This window comes from Budorcas taxicolor, chromosome 2 (genome assembly GCF_023091745.1).
Source record: "Budorcas taxicolor isolate Tak-1 chromosome 2, Takin1.1, whole genome shotgun sequence".
NCBI lineage: Eukaryota > Metazoa > Chordata > Mammalia > Artiodactyla > Bovidae > Budorcas > Budorcas taxicolor.
In genome coordinates, this window is record NC_068911.1 from 70241524 (window position 1) to 70264318 (window position 22795).

Sequence of the window (22795 nt, forward strand, 5' to 3'; positions counted from 1 at the left end):
AAGAATAGCAAATCAGGGTACAGGGGGTTCATTAGTATATCTGGGGATATTTTTGGCAGGCAGCCTTTAGCAACCAGGATGGTGAGGGAACTCAAACCATGTTATCTGAGGAACTGGTGAAGACACTGGGGGCTTCAAACTTAGAAACAAAAAATTTAACAGGGTCTTATATGGGAGGAAAAAGTTTTCTTTGACTCTCTTAGGGTCCCTCCCTGTCAGGGTCTGAGAATTAGACTTTCACAGACAGATTCACAGAAGAAAAGCATTCAAATCTATTCACACAAGTTTTATGTAACACAGGAGCCTTCATAAGGAAGACATGAAGAAATGATTAGATGTGAGTCTTTTTATGCTGGGTGTGATGAAGAGTGGAGAGCTGTGGAAATGTGTAATAAGAGAGGGGATGAGCTAAGTATAGTAAACTGGGAGAAACTTAGCAAGGCCTGTCTGTTCAGATTCTGCTCTGTGTCCCTTCGTCTTCATTGATAAGGATGTTTATTTCCTCTGGGTCTAACAAGGGTACCTTTCACAAGACAGGTTTTTTGGTAAGGTACTCAAATATGTTTCAAATTTTAATAAGATTCTCTATCAGTATGTTAGTTGCTCAGTGGTGACCAGCTCTTTCTCTATAAATTTATTCACTATAAATATACATTTACATATAATTAATATACATTTAATTTTCAATGAAAATTGAAATAGCACATCAAAATTTTTGTTACAGTTCAAATTTTTGAAAACCAGATAATTTAGTTAATACACCTTTCTCTAATTATGCTCTGGCCACACTACGCAATGTTTTCTTTACATTCCTTCCATACAAGTTAATCTGTTTCAAATTCTTGATATTGGGTTTCATCTTACCGACTTCAGACTTTTAAAACAATGTGCATGCTTAGTCGGTCATGCTCAACTTTTGCGATCCCATGGTCTACAGCCCCCTAGGCTCCTCTGTCCAGGGGTTTACCGGAGATTGGCATTTCCTTCTCCAGGGGATCTTCCTGACTCAGGGATTGAACCTGCATCTACTGCATCTCTGCATTGGCAAGCGAATTCTTTACCACTAAGCCACCCAGGAAGCCCCCAAACAGGTGATACTTGAGACCTATCAGTGCTTCTTTGTATCAGAGCAAGAGGTGGAACTAAAATATATTCAAGTCACACAAACGCAAGTTTCTGTATCAATGTAGAAAAGAGATGTAAGAAAAAAAAGACATCACAGACCTTATATCACAGGTATTACCATATTGGTACACAGTCTGTCCTAGAGCGGAGTAGCTTTCCCAGGCTGCTTAATAATGATCCTATCACAGGCATTACCATATTGGTACACAGTCTGTCCTAGTGCAGAGTAGCTTCCCCAGGCTGCTTAATAATGATCCTAAAATTACTAGCAAGAAAAAAACAGTACAAGAACAAAGTTTCTGGCTCAACTGACTCTATGTCATAATTATTCTCCATGAGTGTATCCTCAGAAGGATCTCTATGTACAGGAAATAATGACAGCTACATTTAAACCTTTCCAGAGATTGAGTCTCAGCTACCTTCTGCCAAAGTTCTCTCTGAGTCAGAGACTGGTTTCCATAGCACTATTTCATAATCTGAATCACCCTTTCTATCCTTTCTTTCTGAGCAGTTAACAATGTCCTCATTCTTCTCCTCCTATAGAATATGCCTTTACTAAGTTTCTGTCCATCCCATTGAGGTGGATATTTTGGTAGAAGAGAAGAGAATTTGTTACTAGAGTTGAGAGGTGAGTTACTAAGTTTCTTTATAAACACTTCAGAGACAGGTAAAGAGGCAGCTGAAACTTCTTGGAAATTTTCTTTGACAGACATCTGAGAAGGCTCCAGGGTCCAGGTGGGGTTAAGCACTGATGAGTCCATTGGAAGTCTAGTCACAGCTTGAAGATTCTCCTAGATTTTTGAGGTCCAGTAGAAGGTGATGCTTCAGTTAAGTTCAGTTCAGCCACTCAGTCATGTCTAACTCTTTGCAACCCTATGGACCACAGCATGCTAGGCTTCTCTATCCATCACCAACTCCCAGAGTTTGCTCAAACTCATGTCCATTGAGTCAGTGATGCCATCCAACCATCTCATCCTCTATCATCCCCTTCTCCTCCTGCCCTGAATCCCTCCCAGCATCAGGGTCTTTTACAATGAGTAAGTTCTTCACATCAAGTGGTCAATGTATTGGAGCTTCAGCTTCAGCATCAGTCCTTCCAATGAATATTCAAGACTGATTTCCTTTAGGATTGACTAGTTTGATCTCCTTACAGTCTAAGGGATCTCAAGAGTCTTCTCCAACAGCACCGTTCAAAAGCATCAATTCTTACGTGTTCAGCCTTCTTTATGGTCCAACTCTCACATCCATATGCGACTACTGGAAAAACCATAGCTTTGACTAGATGGACCTTTGTGGGCAAAGTAACGTCTCTGCTTTTTAATGCTTCTTCTTGACACTGTCTAGGTTGTTCATAGCTTTTCTTCCAAGGAGCGCATGTCTTTTAATTTCATGGCTGCAGTCACAATCTGCAGTGATTTTGGAGACCCCCCAAATAAAACCTGTCACCATTTCCACTGTTTCCCCATCTATTTGCCATAAAGTGATGGGACCAGATGCCGCCATCATCTTCGTTTTTTGAATGTTGAGTTTTAAGCCAGCTTTTTCCACTCTCCCCTTCACTTTCAAGAGACTCTCCAGTTCCTCTTTGCTTTCTGCCATAAGGGTCGTGTCACCTGCATATCTGAGGTTATTGATATTTCTCCTGGCAATCTTGATTCCAGCTTATGCTTCATCCAGCCCAACATTTTGCATGAGGTACTCTGCATAGAAGTTAAATAGGCAGGGTGACAATACACAGCCTTGTTGTACTCCTTTCCCGATTTGGAACCAGTCTGTTTTTCCATGTCTGGTTCTAACTATTGCTTCTTGACTTGCATACAGATTTCTCAGGAGGCAGGTAAGGTGGTCTGGTATTCCCATCTCTTTAAGAGTTTTCCACAGTTTGTTGTGATCCACACAGTCAAAGGCTTTGGCATAGTCAACAAAGCAGAAATAGATATTTTTCTGGAACTTTCTTGCTTTTTCGATGATCCAACAGATGTTGGCAATTTGATCTCTGGTTCCTCTGCCTTTTCTAAATCCAGCTTGAACAGCTGGAAGTTCTTGGTTTACATACTGTTGAAGCCTTGCATTAGAGAATTTTGAGCATTATTTTGCTAGTGTGTGAGATGAGTGCAACTGTGCAGTAGTTTGAACATTCTTTGGCATTGCCTTTCTTAGGGATTAGAATGAAAACTAACCTTTTTCAGTCCTGTGGCCACTGCTGAGTCTTTCTTTTGCTGGCATATTGAGTACAGCTGTTTCAAAGCATCATCTTTTAAGATTTGAAATAGCTCAGCTGGAATTCCATCATCTCCACTAGCTTTGTTCGTAGTGATGCTTCCTAAGGCCCACTTGACTTCACACTCCAAGATGTCTGGCTCTAGGGGAGTGATCACACCATCGTGGTTATCTGGGTCATTAAGATCTTTTCTGTATAGTTCTTCTGTGTATTTTTGCCACCTTTTCTTAATATCTTCTGCTTCAGTTAGGTGATGCTTGCTGCTGCTGCTGTTGCTAAGTCGCTTTAGTCATGTCCAACTCTGTGTGACCCCATGGACAGCAGCCCACCAGGCTCTGCCGTCCCTGGAATTCTCCAGGCAAGAACACTGGAGTGGGTTGCCATTTCCTTCTCCAATCCATGAAAGTGAAAAGTGAAAGTGAATTCGCTCAGTTGTGTCCAACTCTTAGCGACCCCATGGACTGCAGCCTATCAGGCTCCTCCATCCATGGGATTTTCCCGGCAAGAGTACTGCAGTGGGGTGCCATTGCCTTCTCCGAGGTGATGCTTAGGACTCTCAAATTGCTACAAACTAGCAAGGAAGAACTATAGACCTGGGAAAGAGTAAGACAAATCTAAACTCTTAACTGTGGTGAGAGAAAAATCTCACACGAGATAGTTCCGTGGCCTGCTTCATGGAAGGTCAGGAAGTCCTTTCCACAGATACCATTTCTCAAATTCCTTCAGTTGAAAATATTCAGTATGCCATGTGTCGTAGTTTGGGGTAGTATGGCCTGAACTTAGTACCTTAAACTGTCAGACCACCTTCATCAGATCCATGTGGAGATTTTGTAAAAGACGTGGATTCCTGGGCCAGACTCCAGATACAAAATCAGAATCTCTGGGTCAGGGCTCAAGATCTCTATTTTAACAAGCTCCTATGGTGATTTTGATACACGGTAGAGTTTGAGAACTTAGGGGACCATAATAGCCGACTTAAGTTTAAGTGGAGAACTCAGCTGATTTGTTGTTTTACATCCGGAGGGAAGAACTCGGATGGCTGCATAGGAGTCTCTTGAAGGCTGGTTTTGGTCAAGGTTAGGAAGGACATGGTTGTGATCAAACATCTGAAAACATTTACTCTCAGGAGCCAGAGAGTAAATTCTCAGACCCAGAGCTATTCAGGAGGAAGCAGACTGACAAGGCCAAGCACGCTGCCAAAGAAATTCTAGTTTTAAGGTATGTATTTCAACTGAATGACCCTTTAAGAGTCTTCCAGTAGAGTCTATGGTGAATTGTCACCTGGCCTATGGAACTACTTCTGGAATTTTAGAACTGATGTCTATCGTTAACCCAGTGTTGCTACTGTCACAAATCCTGGGTTATTGTTATTACATTTGGGTAAGTTGGAAGTCTACAGTAGCAGCATCACCTGGCAACTTGCACATATACCTCCCCACTGAAGCAGAGACTCTAGGGCTCAGCAATCTGTGTTTGAACAGATTAGCCCTCCAGGAGAGTCTCATGTGGGAGAAAGTTGAAAAATCACTGATTTGGAGAAACAGAATCCTATGGAAGTCAGGTGGCTTGCCTAAGGTGATCCAGTCTATATGAGGAAAGAAACTGGCTCTAATAGCTGTCATCTTTTTTTCCTTTTTAGGCTCAAATGACCTTCAGGAGCACATAGTTTTTTCTTGGAAAGGGCAACCATTTAAAATCTACCCTAAAGACATTCTCACATATGTTTCATATTTAGGATTGTTTATTGAGCCTTGTTGGCAAACAATTCGACACAATGTCAATATCCACGAGGAGAGGAATGGCTAAATAAATGTCACAGATTTCAATGATAAAGTTAAAAGGAATCTGTCAGAGCTATAGAATACCATGAATTTATCTCTAATACCTATTGTTAAATAGGAAAGCAAGTTGCCAAATGGTATAAAGTGTGATTCAAGTTAAGCTGAAAATTTAGGGGTTTTTCTTTTCTCAATCCATTTCTCTCCTAGTATTTGTGTGTATGTGTGTGTGTGTGTTTATTCTAAAAGGATAAAACTATCCTGAAAATAGCAATGGCTACTCTAGAGAGGGGACATAATGCGGATACAGGGAAATGGGATTAGAGATGCAGAAAGAAAGACTTTAGCCTAACAGACAATATTTTAAAATTTTAGAGGAAAAGGTATTCATATACTATTTTTACAATTTGAAAATCAAATTTCAAATATTAAGTAAAAATTGTTATGATTTAAATACAATGGGCCCAAATCCTAGTCAAATATTGGTTTGACCAGGTTTGATTAATATCTCCTCCATCTAAGTAGAAACATTCTTAATCATATGGCAAAAGAGTATCAATTCTTTTCATATTTTAAAATATCCCCTGAGGAACCCTAAATTTCTATCAGTGGCCACCCAGATCGTCTACTCAGACACCCAAAATACAGGACAATAATCTGAACAATTCAATCCACAAAAATAATTTTCTATTATGTAGATAATAGAGGAAACTGAGCTATTTTGGCCTGGATAATTTGATAATTACCCCCAATTGCCCATTTCCCTTTAGTGTGTATAAAAATCCAGATTTAGTTTATTAACTTCTTTCCAATATTTACCATAAGTCCCTTTTATTTTAATTTTTTCCCTTCATGTTTGGCCTTTAATAAAGAGAGAACAGCTGGCCACCATCTGCTACCAAAAAAAAAAAGTCATTATACCCATTATATCCTTAGGAAAACTCTTCAAATTTGGCCTTGTGATAAAAAGTCACATTGATCTGTGTTACTAGACTGTGGAAGTCCTGAGATAGTAAATTCTAATTCAGTATTATTATAGCACTTGGTGCACACAATAGGTGCTTAATAAATGTTTCTGATGCTGTTGCTGTCTCCTCATAAGCTCTAAATGGGAGGCTTTCTAAAGAAAAAAAGTTGGAATTAGAGATTGTGTCTGAGTTTATTCACAAAGTAATTTGTAATAGAAAGTTAAAATTTAAACTGATCATTCTATTTCACCACTAGTAAAATTATTAATTTTTTTTTCTGCCTAAATTCTACTGACTTTGCAATGATTATTTGGATGTGTTCAAATGTGTCATTTATGTATTTTAAGGATGGGCTTTGAAACCAGACTGATTCTCATTTCACGTCCTGACTGTACCACACACTATCTGTGTGATGACTTTAACCAGTTTCCTCATCTGTGAAACTGGAATAATTTCATCTATTTGGGGGCTAGTGGTAAATGTAGGATGCATACCTAAAGCACTGACAGGAAGCCTGCCTTAAGCAAGTGGTCGATAAATGCCCCTCTCCCCTTTCTTCTCTTCCTTTCTTTGACAAAAATGAATTTTTCTCCTCCCCAACTCAAATGTCTATGACAAAGCAGCTAGCAATCTTTCCTCCGAGTCATCCCTAAAACATGGTTTTTAGAAAGTGAAAGTGAAAGTGAAATCGCTCAGTCGTGTCCGACTCTGCGACCCCGCGGACTGTAGCCCACAAAGCTCCTCCGTCCAAGGGATTATCCAGGCAAGAATACTGGAGTGGGTTACTATTTCCTTCTCCAGTGGTTTTTAGGGTTGGGCTGATATGTAGCATAAAGTGAACAGAACACTAGAACTACGAATGACTGAGAGGTCGATTGATAGCCTGGGCAGTGGTTTGCAAGAGTACTGTATTAAAAGGAATTATAGGGCCCCATCTGGGCTCTGAAGGAAATGCGCCTTGACTGAGAAGCCAGGTCTGCAGCTGGGGCTGGAGAGTGAAGTGGCGTTCCTTTGCCATCTCTGTGCCAGGAGGTTTCCTTTCATACTCCTCCTCTTCTTCCCTTTGTTCATTATTTTCTTCATTATTTTTTCTTTCTGCTACTTCATTGTTATCATCCAACAGAAGCCAGTTCGCTGGAAATTTGTTTTAGGGAATCTCCAAGCAGGAACATAGAGTTTTAATTTAGCCTCTGATTTTCAGAGAATAAGCTGGGCAGCCAATCCAGATGTCTAGGGTGGCAGTCTTTTCAACTGAAGTGATACTGTCTAACATCTTCATAGCATCTTTCTTCTGGTTTTCCTTTATTATTTCTTTATATACTGTTTCCATACCTGTTCCTTGTGTTTCTTTTCCTACATGCGTTCGTCCTTACCACTGAATTAGCTCATGAGGCTGCACACAGAGCAGACACTAGGGAAAGCAAGAAAGACAGCCTGGGCTTATTACTGCTGCTACTCAGGGTCTTTGGAGAGCAGTGAGACTGACAGTACTTCTTGTCTCCACTTTTTAAATCATTACTATAGATTTTAGGCTGAATTTTGCAGAGCTTTCAGCTATAGAGATGATTTTTCTGAATAGATAAGAGACAGCTGTCAGCAGTGTGGGCTTTATGAGAAAGGCAGGACCTTACAAGAATGAATTTCGGGATTGTAAATCATCTATAGGCAAGTTGGGAAGGATTGTCAGGCCAAGCAAGGCAAATTTGAATCCATACTGCATGCTAAGAATGCAGAGGTGGTCACAGAAATTCTCTTCAGTCTGGAGTAACCTGGAGAGTTACTGATACTGCCACTTTCTTGAAATGGGACCTTAGGAAAGCTGCTTCATCTTTCTGGCCTCAGCCTTCTCATTGGTGAAATGGAAGAGTTGGACCAGGCCATCTCTTAGAGTCTTTTAATGATATTATAAAAGGTACTTTAGGATGCTTTTTGTTGATTGTATTAATCAAAGTTGTAACAATGGTAATATAAGAGTTAAGAGAGAAAAAAAGTCATCCAAAGTCTCACCTACATAAAACACATCAACACACACAGTTAGGGACCAGTAAGCAAATCACTTTCTCTCAAAACAAAAACAAAACCAAAACAAAACAAAACACAAGGGTGGGAATGACAGGACACAAGAACAGCAGAAATTCTAGATCCCTCCCAGAGAATGCTACCACACAGTTACCCCCCCTAGACGGTGTTATAAATGCAGAGACTGTTCGCATAAGCATGTAATATGTTTTACTCACAATGCTGAAGCAGTCCATTATCCTCCTTAAGTATCATCTCTTAACATGTCCCTCACTATTATGTAAATCAATTTGCATTGATTGATGCACTGAGAATTCTGTTCACTGAGTTGTAGATATACTAGCTTACCTAAATGGCACATTGAAATCTATTTCATGTCAGGTTCTCACCTGTGTGGTTGCAAGTGAAAAGAAAAACAAAAAACCCAGTGAAATCACCATCCTAGCTCCTGGAGGATTTGTGTTTTCTTATTCACTGCCAACTACCCAGAGAAGAAAGTGGCAGCTTTATTCTTTGAAAACTGAAATTTGGATTTCAGTCTTTCCTGAGATGTCTGGATTCTTTTGTGATCCTGATTTTTCTCTCAACTCCTGTCCTGTGAGCTAGAACTAACCCTGGGGCTCTGTAAGGAAATGTCAAGGACCTTGTCCTCATAGGTGAAGTTTTCACAGGGTAACTGATAATAGTTCAGTTCAAGAGCTAAAAGAATTTGCTGCAGGCTTAAAACTTCGAACATCCCTCTCCATTACAATGGAATTAAACAGTCCTCAATATCTTGCCACTTTCTACTCAAGCACTTCTGCAATTTTTAATTCTAAAACTACAATCCTGAGGAAGAACCTAGGTAGCAAGGAGGAAGAAATGAGTGGGGTGTGAAGACCTGAAATTATTTATTCAAATTCATCCAGCCCCTTAGTCATTCATCCACTCCTTTAGTCCATTAATAAACGTTAGATTTCTTTTCTGTGACAAGCATTATTAGTGGCTCACCCATTTCCATTCCCACTTCTTCCTAGCTAACAGAGAACCAATTTTTCTTTGGGTCATGATGCGCCCAGCCCCAGTCCTGTTCCTCACTTTCTAAGCCCATCTTTGTAGCTAGAAATGGTCATTTGACTCAGTTCAGGCCAATGAGAGGTTATGTGAAGTGGTTTCTTGGAAAATGTTTTCTTTCCCAATAAAAGCTGGGCAAATGTGAACTGACTTAGCCATTCATCCTGCCCCTTCTCTTTCTTCCAGCCGTGAATGCAGACATAATGCCTGGAGAGGCAGTAGCCACACGGTGGCCACGAGACACTAAGCCAATCCATACACTAAAGATGGTAAAAAGGAATTAAAGGAGGTCAGAAGATATTCAGGGCCCTGATGACATCACTGAACAGCTAATCTAACATTAAAAATACCTTACCTATCAATTTCTTTTTGTGAGAAACAAATGAACAAACAAACCTCTTTGGCAATAGTTCTCCATATGGGCAATTTTGCTCCCCAGGGGACATTTACCAATATTTGGAGACAAGTTTTATTGTCACTACTTGGAATGCAAGCTATTGGTATCTTAATAGGTAGAAGCCAGGGATGCTGCTATACATCTTATAAGGCACAGGGATACCTTCTGCAACAAAGAATTGCCTGGTCCAAAATGTCAGCAGTGCAGAGACTGAGAAACTCTGGGTTAAGCCACCAAAAATATTTGCTTGCTTGTTATTCATAGTCAAATGCATTGCTGACTGATAAGAGTCCTTCAACTGGGAAATATTAAATATACACCATGGGCCAGTCCTCATACAACACAAGATACTAGAGATTTAAAAAATGAGTACAAAGTCAAGGATCAAAGTCCAAATATGAAAGATTTGAAAACCAAGGTTAATTCCAAATATGTATGGATGCCTAGAGTTGCTCCAGGCCATCCACTGGAAAAAATATCTGGATCTCAAAGGATTGCTCTAGAATCTGAGAAAGTCAATTGGTCAACTCTGGAGATGTCCACAGTGTAGACTTTTATGGCTCTTCTCTCTCAGAGTAAAAACTGAAGTAGAAAGAAGGCTTTGTTAAGGAAATATTAAATCATAGCAAGAATTCTGCAGTATACAAGGGAAGAAGCAGCTTTCTTGAGCAAACTAAAGACTATTCTTAGAGCACAATGAGAGGCCAGGAGAGAGACTCTGACAAAGAAAAGTGACATCCAACATAGACTCACATGGGACAAGACTATCATGACCTATACTGATGAAGATCAGAGAAAAGTGTCCAAAATGCTAGAAGATGAACTCAAACTAGGCCAGAACAGATTGAGTTTTTTTTTTTAATCCCTTGGTTAAGTAGAGCTGGAAACTGTTATCAGAAACCTGCTGTATGGTAGATCTGTGGTTCAAAAAACAAATACCTTCCCAAACAAAAAGCAGACTATGCTTAGCTTAACTTAGTAAACTGTATATAGTTCTCATTCCAGTGTTAACATTGTTATGATCAACAAAAGTTATACTCGTCTTAGAAAATTTCTAAGCTAAAGACATCCTCCAGGGACTTCCCTGATGGATCTAGTGGCTAAGACTCCATGCTTCCAATGAAGGAGGTCTGAGTCTGAGCTCTGGTCAGGGAGCTAGATCCCACATGCCACAGCATGCTGCGACTAAGACCGGGTGCAGTTAAATAAATAAATAATAAGTAAAACAAACAAACAAAACAAAAAAAACCTCCTCTAGCTATCCATGTTGGAGTGGGTCTTTCTGTACTGTTACAGTTGATTCTAAGATATGGCATGGTCAAACAAGGGGTAATGAATGCTTATTGTTTTAGCCTATCCATCTTCCTCCTCTCCTTCCTTTAACAGAGCCCCTCAGACCATGGTTCACACAGGGCTGACATCCATCCCCTGGCACTTGGCTGAAGACTCTACCAGTTAAACACCAGCAGGTGACCCAGGCTGGGACAACAAGAGTGTTCCTTGAATGGGAAGTCTCAGGAACTTGCTTGCTGCTGACATTGCTAAACTTTTAGGATGCTTCCTGCAGAAGCTTCCAGGGACCATCTTTGTGAACACATGACAAAGAACTGCCTATCTGACAAAAAAAACTCAAAAGAGGGAAAGGAAAGTTGGAGAAAAGAAAAGACAATGGCTTGGTAAAATTGCGTGATGCCCTGGATCAAGACATACCTTTGAACTTTCTAGTTATGTAAGCCAATATATCATCCCCTTTTAAATTTTGCTTCAACTCATTTGAGCTTCAGTCACTTGTTATTAAAAGATTCCTGACTAATACACCAAGTAAGCAGCCTTCTTTTACAGGCTATTGCCTTAATAGGGCATATGCTGTGCTGTGTTCGGGAGCTCTAACTGATTCTTTCTTTTCTGGAATGTGAGCCAAGAGGTGAGAAGATGAGAAAAGAGGCTAGAAAGCCAGGCAGAAGCCAGACAGAGAATCTTCCTTGTCCTATGAAGTTTGTCTTTTCTTTGGTGGTGGAGGGGATCGGTGTTTATTCTAGAGAGAAGTCAGACAAATTTGTTAAAATGTTACTTTTTAAAAATGTATTAAACTCTAATAATTCAAGCTGGGTTAGAGACTTTTTATTAACTTATCATGGTAAGAGCTACTTAGCACTTACCTGAAATCTTACGCTCTAACAATCTAGATGCTACTTTTTACAATGCAAGCCAAACTTAAGCTCAACTATGCCAGCTCCTGTCATGCATTTTAAAACCGCGAGGGCCAAAGAGTCAACCAAGAGATGGTAAAAGAAGGTAGTGATGAAGAGGAAGGAATAAGAGTTTTCGGATGCTTGGGGCTGGTGCACTGGGACGACCCAGAGGGATGGTATGGGGATGGAGGAGGGAGGGGGGTTCAGGATGGGGAACACGTGTATACCTGTGGCGGATACATGTTGATGTATGGCAAAACCAATACAATAATGTAAAGTAATTAACCTCCAATTAAAATAAATAAATTTATTTTTTTTAAAAAGAGTTTTCTTCAATTCAATAAATATTTATTAAACACCTAATTTGTATTGGGCACAGGGCTGGACAGTACAGATATGAAGTTAGCTGGACAATACCCCTGCCTCCCAGGTGGTTAATGTCAAGGTAAGATACCAGCAGCTAGTATCCACCTCAATGTAGTAAGTGCTACTAATGAAGCTCATCACAGAGTCTCCAAACCTAGCCTGGGAGAATCAAGGAGAAGATAATGACTGTTCAAAGTCTGAAGGAATAAGCAGAGGTTAAACTGGTTAACCTTTCAGGTTAACCTGAAAACAACAATTACAGAAAACTAACCAGTCTGATCACATGGACCACAGTCTTATCTAACTCAATGAAACTATGAGCCAGGCCATGTACGGCCACCCAGGATGGACAGGTCATAGTGGAGAGTTCTGACAAAGTGTGGTCCACTGGATAAGGGAATGGAAAACCACTTCAGTATTCTTGCCTTGAGAAGCCCATGAACAGTATGAAAAGGCAAAAAGATAGGACACTGAAAGATGAACTCCCCAGGTCAGTAGGTGCCTAATATGCTACTGGAGATCAGCAGAGAAATAACTCCAGAAAGAATGAAGGGATGGAGCCAAAGCAAAAACAACACCCAGTTGTTGATGTGACTGGTGATCGAAGTAAAGTCCAATGCTGTAAAGAGCAATATTGCATAGAAACCTGGAATTTTAAGTCCATGAAACAAGGCAAATTGGAAGTGGTCAAAAAGTGATAGCAAGAGTGAACATTGACATTTTAGGAATCAGCGAACTAAAATGGACTGGAATGGGTAAATTTAATGGTTAGATGACCATTATATCTACTACTGTGGGCAAGAATCCCTTAGAAGAAATAGAGTAGCCATCATAGTCAAAAAAAGAGTTTGAAATGCAGTACTTGGATGCAGTCTCAAAAACGACAGAATGATCTCTGTTGGTTTCCAAGGCAAACCATTCAATGTCACAGTAATCCAAGTCTATGCAGCAACCAGTAATGCTGAGGTTGAATGGCTCTATGAAGACGAACAAGACATTTTAGAACTAACACCCAAAAAGATGTCCTTTTCATTATAGGGGACTGGAATGCAAAAGTAGGAAGTCAAGAGATACCTGGAGTAACAGGCAAATTTGGCCTTGGAGTACAGAATGAAGCAGGGCAAAGGCTAATAGAGTTTTGCCAAGAAAACGCACTGCTCATAGCAAACACCATCTTCCAACAACACAAGAGAAGATTCTACACATGGACATCACCAGATGGTCAATACCAAAATCAGACTGATTATATTCTTTGCAGCCAAAGATGGAGAAGCTCTATACAGGCAGCAAAAACAAGACTGGGAGCTGAATGTGGCTCAGATCATGAACTCCTTTTGCCAAATTCAGACTTAAATTGAAGAAAGTAGGGAAAACCACTAAACCATTCAGATATGACTTAAATCTCTTACAATTATACAGTGGAAGTGAGAAATAGATTCAAGGGATTAGATCTAATAGAGTGCCTGAAGAACTATGGATGGAGGTCCCTGACATTGTACAGGAGGCAGGGATTAAGAACATCCCGAAGGAAAAGAAATGCAAAAAGGCACAATGGTTGTCTGAGGAGGCCTTACAAATAGCTGTGAAAAGAAGAGAAGCAAAATGCAAAGGAGAAAAAGAAAGATATTCCCATTTGAATGCAGAGTTCCAAAGAAGAGCAAGGAGAGATAAGAAAGTCTTCTGGTGATCAATGCAAAGAAATAGAGGAAAACAATAGAATGGGAAGGACTAGAGATCTCTTCAAGAAAATTAGAGATACCAAGGGAATATTTCATCCAAAGATGGGCACAATAAAGGACAGAAATGGTATGGACCTAACAGAAGCAGAAGATATTAAGAAGAGGTGGCAAGAATATACAGAACTATACAAAAAAGATCTTAATGACCCAGATAACCATGATGGTGTGATCACTCACCTAGAGCCAGACATCTTGGAGTGCAAAGTCAAGTGGGCCTTAGGAAGCATCACTGTCAACAAAGCTAGTGGAGATGATGGAATTCCAGTTGAGCTATTTCAAAACCTAAAAGACGATGCTGTGAAAGTGCTGCACTAAATATGCTAGCAAATATGGAGAACTCAGCAGCGGCCACAGAACTGGAAAAGGTCAGTTTTCATTCCAATCCTAAAGAAAGGCAATGCCAAAGAATGCTCGAACTATCATTGCACAATTGCATTCACCTCACACGCTAGCAAGTAATGCTCAAAATTCTCCAAGCCAGGCTTCAACAGTACGTGAACCGTGAACTTCCAGATATTCAAGCTGGATTTAGAAAAGGTAGAGGAAGCAGAGATCAAATTGCCAACATCCGTTGGATCATCAAAAAAGCAAGAGAGTTCCAGAAAAATATCTACTTCTGCTTTATTGACTACGCCAAATCTTTGAGTGTGCGGATCACAACAAACTGTGGAAAACTCTTAAAGAGATGGGAATACCAGACCACCTTACCTGCCTCCTGAGAAATCTGTATGCAGGTCAAGAAGCAATAGTTAGAACCAGACATGGGAAAACAGACTGGTTCCAAATCAGGAAAGGAGTACGTCAAGGCTGTATATTGTCACCCTGCTTATTTAACTTCTATGCAGAGTACATCATGCAAAATGCTAGGCTGGATGAAGCACAAGCTGGAATCAAGATTGCCAGGAGAAATATCAATAACCTCAGATATGCAGATGACACCACCCTTATGGCAGAAAGTGAAGAGGAACTGAAGGGCCTCTTGATGAAAGTGAAGAGGAGAGGGAAAAAGTTAGCCTAAAACTCAGCATTCAGAAAACGAAGATCATGGCATCTGGCCCCATCACTTTATGGCAAATAGATGGGGAAACAGTGGAAACAGTGACAGATTTTATTTCTGGGGCTCCAAAATCACTGCAGATGGTGACTGCAGCCATGAAATTAAAAGACATGTGCTCCTTGGAAGAAAAGTTATGACCAACCTAGACAGCATATTAAAAAAGCATAGACATTACTTTGCCAACAAAGGTCCGTCTAGTCATGGCTATGGTTTTTCCAGTAGTCATGTATGCACATGAGAGTTGGACTATAAAGAAAGCTGAGCACTGAAGAATTGATGCTTTTGAAGTTGGCGTTGAGAAGACTTGAGAATCTGAGAGTCTCTTGGACAGCAAAGAGATCCAACCAGTCCATCCTAAAGGAAATCAGTCTTGAATACTCATTGGAAGGACTGCTGTTGAAGCTGAAACTACAATCCTTTGGCCACATGATGTGAAGAACTGACTCATTTGAAAAGACCCTGATGCTGGGAAAAATTGAAGGTTGGAGGAGAAGGGGATGACAGAGGCAGAGATGGTTGGATGGCATCGCTAACTCAGTGCATATGAGTTTGAGAAAACTCTGGGATTTGGTGATGGTTAGGGAGGTCTGCCATGCTGCAGCCCATGGGGTCACAAAGAGTTGGACATGACTGAGCAACTGAACTGAACTGAACTAGCCTGTTTAAGTTAATTGACCAAGAACTTGGAAAGGGGGCATTCAGGCAACATAGCATGAACATAACAAGACCAAAAGCACAGAAGTATGGAACAATGTGGGGTGTTTATGAAACTCTAAGTAGTCTGGATTTTGCGGAAGTATGAGCTGAGAGGTGGGAAGACAAGAGAGAAGAGACTGGAAAGGTGGGTGGGGTTCAGATCAGGGAGATTTCCCCCTATCAGGCCGAGGGGCTGAGGCTCATCCAGTGAGGTCTGAATAGTCATTTCAACTAAGGATTTTAAGCAAGGAAGCAACATATTAGATAAGAGTTGTAGTTAAATTGTATTCTGGTGGCTCTTTGGAGAAGAGAATAGGCAGGAAGTCCATTTAGGAAGCTAAGTCAAAAGGGTAGACAAAAGAGCCCCAAGAGGTTTGAAATAGATTTTGATCAATGGACTAGAATTGAGAATTCAGAAATAATTTATGACCAATTTATGGTCAATTGATTTTTAACAAGAATGCCAAGACAATTTAACAGGAGAGAGAATAGTCTTTTCAACAAATAGTGCTAGGAAAGCTTGATATCCATGTATAATATAAATGAATGTAGTTGAACCTATATGTACCTCACACCATACATAAAGATAATTCAAAATGCACTACTGATCTAAATATAAGGCCTAAAACCATAAAATTCTTAGGAGAAAACATAGGAATATAGCTTCATGACCTTGAATTAAGCAATAATTTCTTAGCTATGACACCAAAAGCATGACTAACAAAAGAAAACAGAAAAATTGGGCTTCGTCAAAATTTAAAAATTTTAATGCTTGGAAAGATACCATCAAGAATTGAAAAGACAATTCCAAAGAAAAAGAAAACTGCAAATAGTATATCTGATAAGGGCTAGTATCCAGAATATATAGAAATCAACAATTAAATGGGTAAAGGATCTGAATAAACATTTCTTTGGAGGAAATATTATAAATGAGCAATAAGCATATGAAAAGATGCTCAGATTAGATAGCAGTGAGTTGCACAACTCATGAATATACTAAAACCATGGAATTGTGCACTTTAAAAGGTGATTTTATCATATATGAATTATATCTCAAGCTATTGCTGTTATTACTAAAAGACCTTGGGAGAAAGGATGGGAGATTAGTAAAGCCTTGGGAGAAGGGATCAGGAAATTCCCAAAGGAATCTTTTTGATAAACCTTAGCTGGTAAAGTTGTCAGGACTTTTGATGGACTGTTTGAAGAGAATGAGAAGACAGAGGTTACACCTAGCTTTCTGAAGGACAGGAAGTAGAGGAATAAAAGGAAGAAGGAGAAGATATCAGGGCACCATGGGTTTCTCATGCAATAATGAGAGGAAATGGAAGTTGCTAATGAAAGAGAATGCTCAAACTACCGCACAATTGTATTCATCTCACACGCTAGTAAAGTAATGCTCAAAATTCTCCAAGCCAGGCTTCAGCAATATGTGAGCCGTGAGCTTCCAGATGTTCAAGCTGGTTTTAGAAAAGGCAGAGGAACCAGAGATCAAATTGCCAACATCCGCTGGATCACTGAAAAAGAGTTAATCAAGAGAGTAACTCAAGAGAGTTAATCAAGAGAGTAACTCAAGAGAGTTCCAGAGAAACATCTATTTCTGCTTTATTGATTATGCCAAAGCCTTTGACTGTGTGGATCACAATAAACTGTGGAAAATTCTGAAAGAGATGGGAATACCAGACCACATGACCTGCCTCTTGAGAAATCTCTATGCAGGTCAGGAAGCAACAGTTAGAACTGCACATGGAACAACAGACTGGTTCCAAATAGAAAAAGGAGTACGTCAAGGCTGTATATTGTCACCCTGCTTATTTAACTTCTATGCAGAGTACGTCATGAGAAACGCTGGGCTGGAAGAAGAACAAGCTGGAATCAAGATTGCCAGGAGAAATATCAATAACCTCAGATCTGCAGATGACACCACCCTTATGGCAGAAAGTGAAGAGGAACTAAAAAGCCTCTTGAAAGTGAAAGAGGAGAGTGAAAAAGTTGGCCTAAAGCTCAACATTCAGAAAACGAAGATCATGGCATCTGGTCCCGTCACTTCTTGGGAAATAGATGAGGAAACAGTCGAAACAGTGTCAGACTTTTTTTGGGGGGGCTCCAAAATCACTGCAGATGGTGACTGCAGCCATGAAATTAAAAGATGCTTACTCCTTGGAAGGAAAGTTATGACCAACCTAGATAGCATATTAAAAAGCAGAGACATTACTTTGCCAACAAAGGTCCATCTAGTCAAGGCTATGGTTTCTCCTGTGGTCATGTATGGATGTGAGAGTTGGACTGTGAAGAAAGCTGAGCACTGAAGAATTGATGCTTTTGAACTGTGGTGTTGAAGACTCTTGAGAGTCCCTTGGACTGCAAGGAGTTCCAACCAGTCCATTCTAAAGGAGATCAGCCCTGGGTGTTCTTTGGAAGGAATGAATGTAAAGCTGATATTTGCCCCCCTCATGTGAAGTAACCTAATATTTTGGTACTTTGGCCACCTCATGCGAAGAGTTGACTCATTGGAAAAGACTCTGATGCTGGGAGGGATTGGGGGCAGGAGGAGAAGGGGACAACCGAGGATGAGATGGCTGGATGGCATCACTGGCTTGATGGACGTGAGTTGCAGTGAACTCTGGGAGTTGGTGATGGACAGGGAGGCCTGGCATGCTGCGATCCATGGGGGTCACAAAGAGTCGGACACAACTGAGCGACTGAACTGAACTGAATGAAAGAGAAGATGGCAAAAGTTTCACTTTGTTCAACAGACACTGATTTAACAATTATTATGAATTGAGTCCTGGGAGATGCAGTTCTCCGTCCTTTGAGCTAAACTGGGAGAGGTGGGCCTTTCTGGAAAACTTGGAGGTTAAGGCCCAAGAATCCACATGTAATCTCTGAAAATCTTTAGGATGTGGACTCTGTGTATTCCTGACTTCTTATCATGCAGATGATGAAATATCCTTTATGGAAATGTTAGGTTACTTGCCAAATACTATATCTAAGAGGAGACTAGAACTTCAATCTTCTCACTGAATTATACTATTTTCTACAATAGTTTAGTAAACAAACTATAAGACTTTGAACTGAATATGCTGTATTATCCTTTAGACATTTGCCAGAACACATGCAAGTATGTGCACCACACATGTGTGCCTCAGAGCAGACCTTCTGCTGGGCCACACTTCAGAGCCCACTGACCATGAAGCCGATGAGCATTCCTAGTTCTTTCCTGTGGCAGCTCAACAGTAGGACTTCCAGGCGGTCTCAGCTACCCGCCCAGCACTATCAGGTGGCCTTCTTCATGCCTACCTGAGAATAGACGAATACTTCCTACCTACCTGGCCCCGCTGTTGAGAGGGTGTTGAAAATAGCCCTTTTCTTGAAGGCGCCATGAGTAGAAAACTGGAAGGGCATTTCTAAGTCATTTTGCCAGGAAATTCAAGGATGAGGAGGCAAGGAAGCATTTTAGCTTTGGCCAAGTCTGCAGACGTGGGTGACTTGGGAAAGTCCTTCCTCATTTTCGAACCAGACAACGTAATCCTCAAAACACTGCCTTTCAGGTGTGTGCAAGTTAGGAGTGCCAGAAAACACAAAAGGGAAAGAGTAACACTAAACAAGTCTTTATCTTTTATTTACTGCCACCTGATAAGCCCTGCCTTTGATTGTTTTGTCTGCATATTTCCTGCTAAGAGTTTACAAAACAGCACTCCTGAACAGGAAGATAAGAGGCGCCTCTATTTGTTGAATAACATCAAGGGGGGAAACTGCTAACTCATCCATTTTGTTGTTAAGTTGCTCAAAAGGATCAAAATACCAATTAACTTGCTGGCTCAGAAATCTTTGATACCCTCAGATTTACTGACATTTTGAAACTCCTGTTCATACTTGCCTACTGGCTTTCTGATTACGAACAAAGAAGTGCCAATCTGTTTAGCATTTGACCTGTTTTCTTAAATATTTTTCATGTATTCAACTCTTGGTAGCTAAAAATACTTGACTAGTCACATTCATGAGCTAAAATCATCTTTTTTTTGTTTGTTCCACCTCCAAATTTAAGATGGAAAAAGAGGTTCAAAGACACTTCCTTTTAAAAAGCCATTTCATTCTTATTTTTAATTTAACAGCTCTCATTGCCAAAAGCTCTTTTTGCCCTTTCATCTGCATGGAATTTAGTGGTATTGGGAAGATCCAATGAAGTGACCTGCTGTATTAGGATGCATTCTTCCCTGAGGAAAAGTTGGAAAAATGACCCTGGGCAGAAGTTTCAGCGTGGTGGTAAAAAGAAACTAAAGATGGTTGGTGCGGTACAGCAGATTTTATAATGAATTTTAATTTTCCTCTCTGGATATTCTCAGATAATAGTGCTTCTCAAAGATTCTCTGTTGTTGTTGTTCTTAATTCTTCACAGAAAGTTTTGTGAAAATTCTACTTATAATCACATGTGTATGTAAGACATACCTACGGCAGCTGTTCAGAAAAGAGCAACATTTCACCCTTATGTAAAGGCAGTTTCTGGGTTTAGAAAGCTCTGCAGCAATTTCTGCAGCAAACTTTCATTGAATGGAGTAGACTGAAGAGATTAAAACTGTGGCTGTTGTAGCCAGACTCCTTGGGTTCAAATTTTGGTCCTCTCATTTATCAGCACTGACTTTGGTAAAATCACTTACTTTCCTTCTGTGCTTCAATTTCCTCATCTGTAAAATGGGGATAATAATAAAGCCTAGCTTCTGGGGCTGCTGTATAGATCAAAGGAGATTACACATTTGGGACATTTGAGGTGCTATGTAGGTGTTAGCTATCATTTTAAATCGTGCCAGACCCTGAGAGAGGAGTGCGTGTTGTGTGCATTTATATTTGCCAGAATCTTGAGCCATTCATGGAAGAATACTTCCATCAGAGCAAAAAAAAAAAAAAAAACCTGGAGATTTTGAAACCTAAGGTTTATATATATGTTTATATATAACACATATTATATATATGTTTATCTGTAACACAAAAATACCTATAGACATTTGTATTTTTCAGATGTGATCAGAAGGGGGCTTCCCTAGTGGCTCAGACAGTAAAGAATCTGCCTGGAATGCAGGTGACCCAGATTCGATCCCTGGGTCAGGAAGATCTTATGCAAGAGGGCATGGCCCCCAACTAAAGTATTCTTGCCTGGGAAATCCAGTGGACCGAGGAGCCTGGCAGGCTACAGTCCATGGGCTCGCAAAGAGCCAGGCAGACCACTTACCTGCCTCCTGAGAAATCCGTACGCAGGTCAAGAAGCAACAGTCAGAACCGGACATGGAACAACAGACTGGTTCCAAACTGGGAAAGGATTACATCACCCTGCTTATTTAACTTATATGCAGAGTACATCATGGAAAATGCCAGGCTGGATGAAGCACAAGATGGATTCAAGATTGCCAGGAGAAATATCAATAACCTCAGATATGCAGATGACACCACCCTTATGGCAGAAAGTACAGAGGAACTGAAGGGCCTCTTGATGAAAGTGAAAGAGGAGAGTGAAAGAACTAGCTTAAAGCTCAACATTCAGACAACTAAGATCATGGCATCTGGTCCCATCAGTTCGTGGCAAATAGATGGGGAAACAATGGAAACAATGACAGACTTTAAATCAAAATTGTGGGCTCCAAAATCACTGCAGATGGTGACTGCAGCCATGAAATCAAAAGGTGTGTGCTCCTTGGGAGAAAAGCTATGACAAACCTAGATAGCATATTAAAAAGCAGAGACATTACTTTGCCCACAAAGGTCTGTCTAGTCAAAGCTATGGTTTTTCTAGGAGTCATGTATGGATGTGAGAGTTTGACCATAAAGAAAGCTGAGGGCCAAAGAATTGATGCTTTTGAACTGTGGTATTGGAGAAGACTCTTGAGAGTCCCTTGGACTGCAAGGAGATCAAACCAGTCGACCCTAAAGGAAATCAGTCCTGAATATTCATTGGAAGGACTGATGATGAAGTAGAAGCTCCCATACTTTGGCCACTTGATGCGAAGAACTGACCATTGGAAAAGACCCTGATGCTGGGAAAGATGGAAGGCAGGAGGAGAAGGGGATGACAGAAGATGAGATGGTTGGATGGCATCACTGACTTGATGGACATGAGTTTGAGCAAGTTCCAGGAGTTGGTATTAGACAAGGAAGCCTGGCGTGCTGCAGTCCATGGGGTGGCAAAGAGTTGGACACAACTGAGTGACTGAACTGAACTGATCAGAAGGGAGCTTAACTTGTCTTCCAGACGACTGTAACTCAGTTGGAGTACAACAGAAACAACATTTAAGCAAGTAAATGGCAGCTGGAAATTCTTCCCTGGTGGCTCAGTGGTAAAGAATCCACTTGCCAATGCAGGAGACGATGGCTCCATCTCTGGGTTGGGAAAATCTCCTGGAATAAGAAATGGCAACCCACACTAGTATTCTTGCATGGGAAATCTCATGGACAGAGGAGCCAGGCAGAGTCCATGGGGTTGCAAAAGAGTCGAACATGACTTAACAACTAAACAACAAACTAGCCAATCACGTGTTTGGAGGCAAGAGGGCTGGGGATGATCCCAGGGGACAGAATGGCTTTGGCAGAGTTGTGTTTAATATAATGTATTTCCCAAAATACCAGCCTGACCTTTTCACAAACTCCTCGAAGAGGATGCGGTGAGAATACCCCTGCTGGCGGATGCTGACTGTCTCTAGGATGCCCGTGGAGCGGAGCTGGGCCCGCACTTTGTCTGTGGAGAACTTCAGGGCCTCTCGGTCATCATTGGGCTTGATGCAGCGTACAAAGTGGGGCTGTCCCACCACCATTTTAGAAAGCAGATCCATCAGAGAATACTACCAGGGGAAAAAATGCACAAGAAGTGAGGTTACCAAAGTCATAATGGATTATTACAACAGTGGCTGGCCCAGGCTTCCAGGGCCATTTGTCAGCTTGTAAACAACTCATGGAATCTTTGAGGCTAAACAAGAATTCAGCAAAAAGAAATAACAATATAGGTTTTGACATATTGTTCTGTACTTATAGCTGCCTGTGGATTTTCTTTAAACATCACCCAGGGCCAAGCAATATCACTTGGCAGAAACTCAGCTATCTAAGAACTTGCTTAGGTTATCTCATAACTCTGTTGCCAGAACTAGCTTGTCTCTGATATTTCAAGGTGATGCTCCATAAACGTATCTGTAATTTTACAGGTC

At 40.7% G+C, this 22795-nt stretch overlaps 1 protein-coding gene across 1 annotated transcript in view; it reads right to left on the reverse strand.

Annotated features, from left to right (window-relative positions):
* MYO3B (myosin IIIB) overlaps positions 1–22795 on the reverse strand; it is a 427435-nt gene that overhangs the window by 149670 nt on the left and 254970 nt on the right. The window contains 1 exon segment of the mRNA XM_052652976.1: positions 22230–22435. Coding sequence (XP_052508936.1) covers positions 22230–22435 — 206 coding nt within the window.